We start from the raw sequence: 1,221 nt of genomic DNA on the forward strand, positions 1-1,221 counted from the left end.
CCGGAAGTGGCGCTGTGGCTCAAGTGGTAGAGCACTAGCCTTGAGCTGAAGAGCTGAGGGATAGCGCCCAGGCCCACAGTTCAGGTCCCACGACCAGACCAAAAAAAAAAGAACCCCCATGCAGGGAGTAGCCTGGGAGCTGCTACCTAGAGCCAATCAGCAGAGGCCGGGTAGAGCCTTCCGGACTCTGATGTAAGCGCTGGAGACCCCACAGTGGCCTGAGCCACTGACACACAGTGATCGCTTCGGCCAGACCTCAGCAGACTGGGCACTTCTGGATCAGGCCTCCTCGCAGACAGCCCCCGTTCTCTGGGGACCACTGCTGCTGGCTCAGTGCAAAACCTCAGGGCTGTCCACAGGGCACGCCCAGCCTCCCCGGGCCACCCACAGGGCACACTCACCTCCAGCTCCTCCATGGTCACAATACTATCGTGGTTGGAATCAATCAGTTCTTCAAATTCTTTTTTCCTGTCTTTCACCCAGTTGTCATCGATGTCCTGGCCCTGTTGGTTCTCAACGGTGCCCACAGGCAAGGAGATGAACTCGGGCAGGGAGAGCTGTTTATCTCCATCCTGGTCTGTGGATGAGGAGTGGGGGCCCGCTAGGGATCTTACATAAACACCCGTGTTAACAGGTGCTCACCTTGGGCTTCGGCCCAAATCTCAGGAAGCATAACCAGAAAGCAAGACCTGCTTGGAAACCAAGTCAAGCCCGTTCTGCTCGCTCTAGGGTCAGGTTGGGGCTGGGCTCAGCGGCAGAGTTGTGAGGCCACTGCCCACTCAGGAGGTATACTAATCCCTGCCCGCTGGTCACAACTGGGCTTAGAATCCCGGGGAGACGGACATGGCCTTACCCAGGTCCCGGATGATCTCCTTGACCATGAACTTGAGCATGCCCCGGCTGTGCTCAGGGTGCAGGAATGACAGGAACTCCTCCTCGGTCAGCAGCAGGTCAGCAGGAGGATTGTCTGCCTGATACCAGCGGTCTTTGAGGTTCTCCAGGACTTCCTGTGCTGAGAGAGTCGCATCCATGAGCACCTGCTGTGCAGGACACAGGTGCAAGTGCCCAGAAGGTGAATGCGGGATGCAAGGCCAAGGGGCCGGCCACACAGGACATGCGGGACGCAAGGCCAAGGGGCCGGCCACACAGGACGCACTGGCACTGGAGAGGCAGCACACAGGCCCCGGCCGTCTAGGGGCCGGCCACACAGGACGCACTGGC

The 1,221-nt window shown here is 59.4% G+C and overlaps 1 protein-coding gene across 1 annotated transcript; it reads right to left on the reverse strand.

Moving 5' to 3' along the window:
* Window positions 1-123: 123 nt before the first annotated feature.
* LOC106001889 (45 kDa calcium-binding protein-like) lies at window positions 124-1,046 on the reverse strand. Its single transcript, XM_013036837.1, has 2 exons — window positions 854-1,046; window positions 124-577 (listed from the first exon to the last, which is right to left on the reverse strand). Exons 1-2 carry the CDS (start codon window positions 1,029-1,031, stop codon window positions 147-149), a joined length of 609 nt encoding a protein of 202 aa, XP_012892291.1. The 5' UTR covers window positions 1,032-1,046; the 3' UTR covers window positions 124-146.
* Window positions 1,047-1,221: the final 175 nt, after the last annotated feature.

Source organism: Dipodomys ordii, unplaced genomic scaffold (genome assembly GCF_000151885.1).
Source record: "Dipodomys ordii isolate 6190 unplaced genomic scaffold, Dord_2.0 Scaffold692, whole genome shotgun sequence".
NCBI classification, from domain to species: domain Eukaryota; kingdom Metazoa; phylum Chordata; class Mammalia; order Rodentia; family Heteromyidae; genus Dipodomys; species Dipodomys ordii.

Coding starts and splice junctions, on each gene's coding strand:
- LOC106001889 (XM_013036837.1), bottom strand. CDS start 1,031: ATGGATGCGACTCTCTCAGCACAGGAAGTCCTGGAGAACCTCAAAGAC. Junction 578..853: donor GGAGATCATCCGGGACCTGG/GTAAGGCCATGT, acceptor CCTCATCCACAG/ACCAGGATGGAGATAAACAG.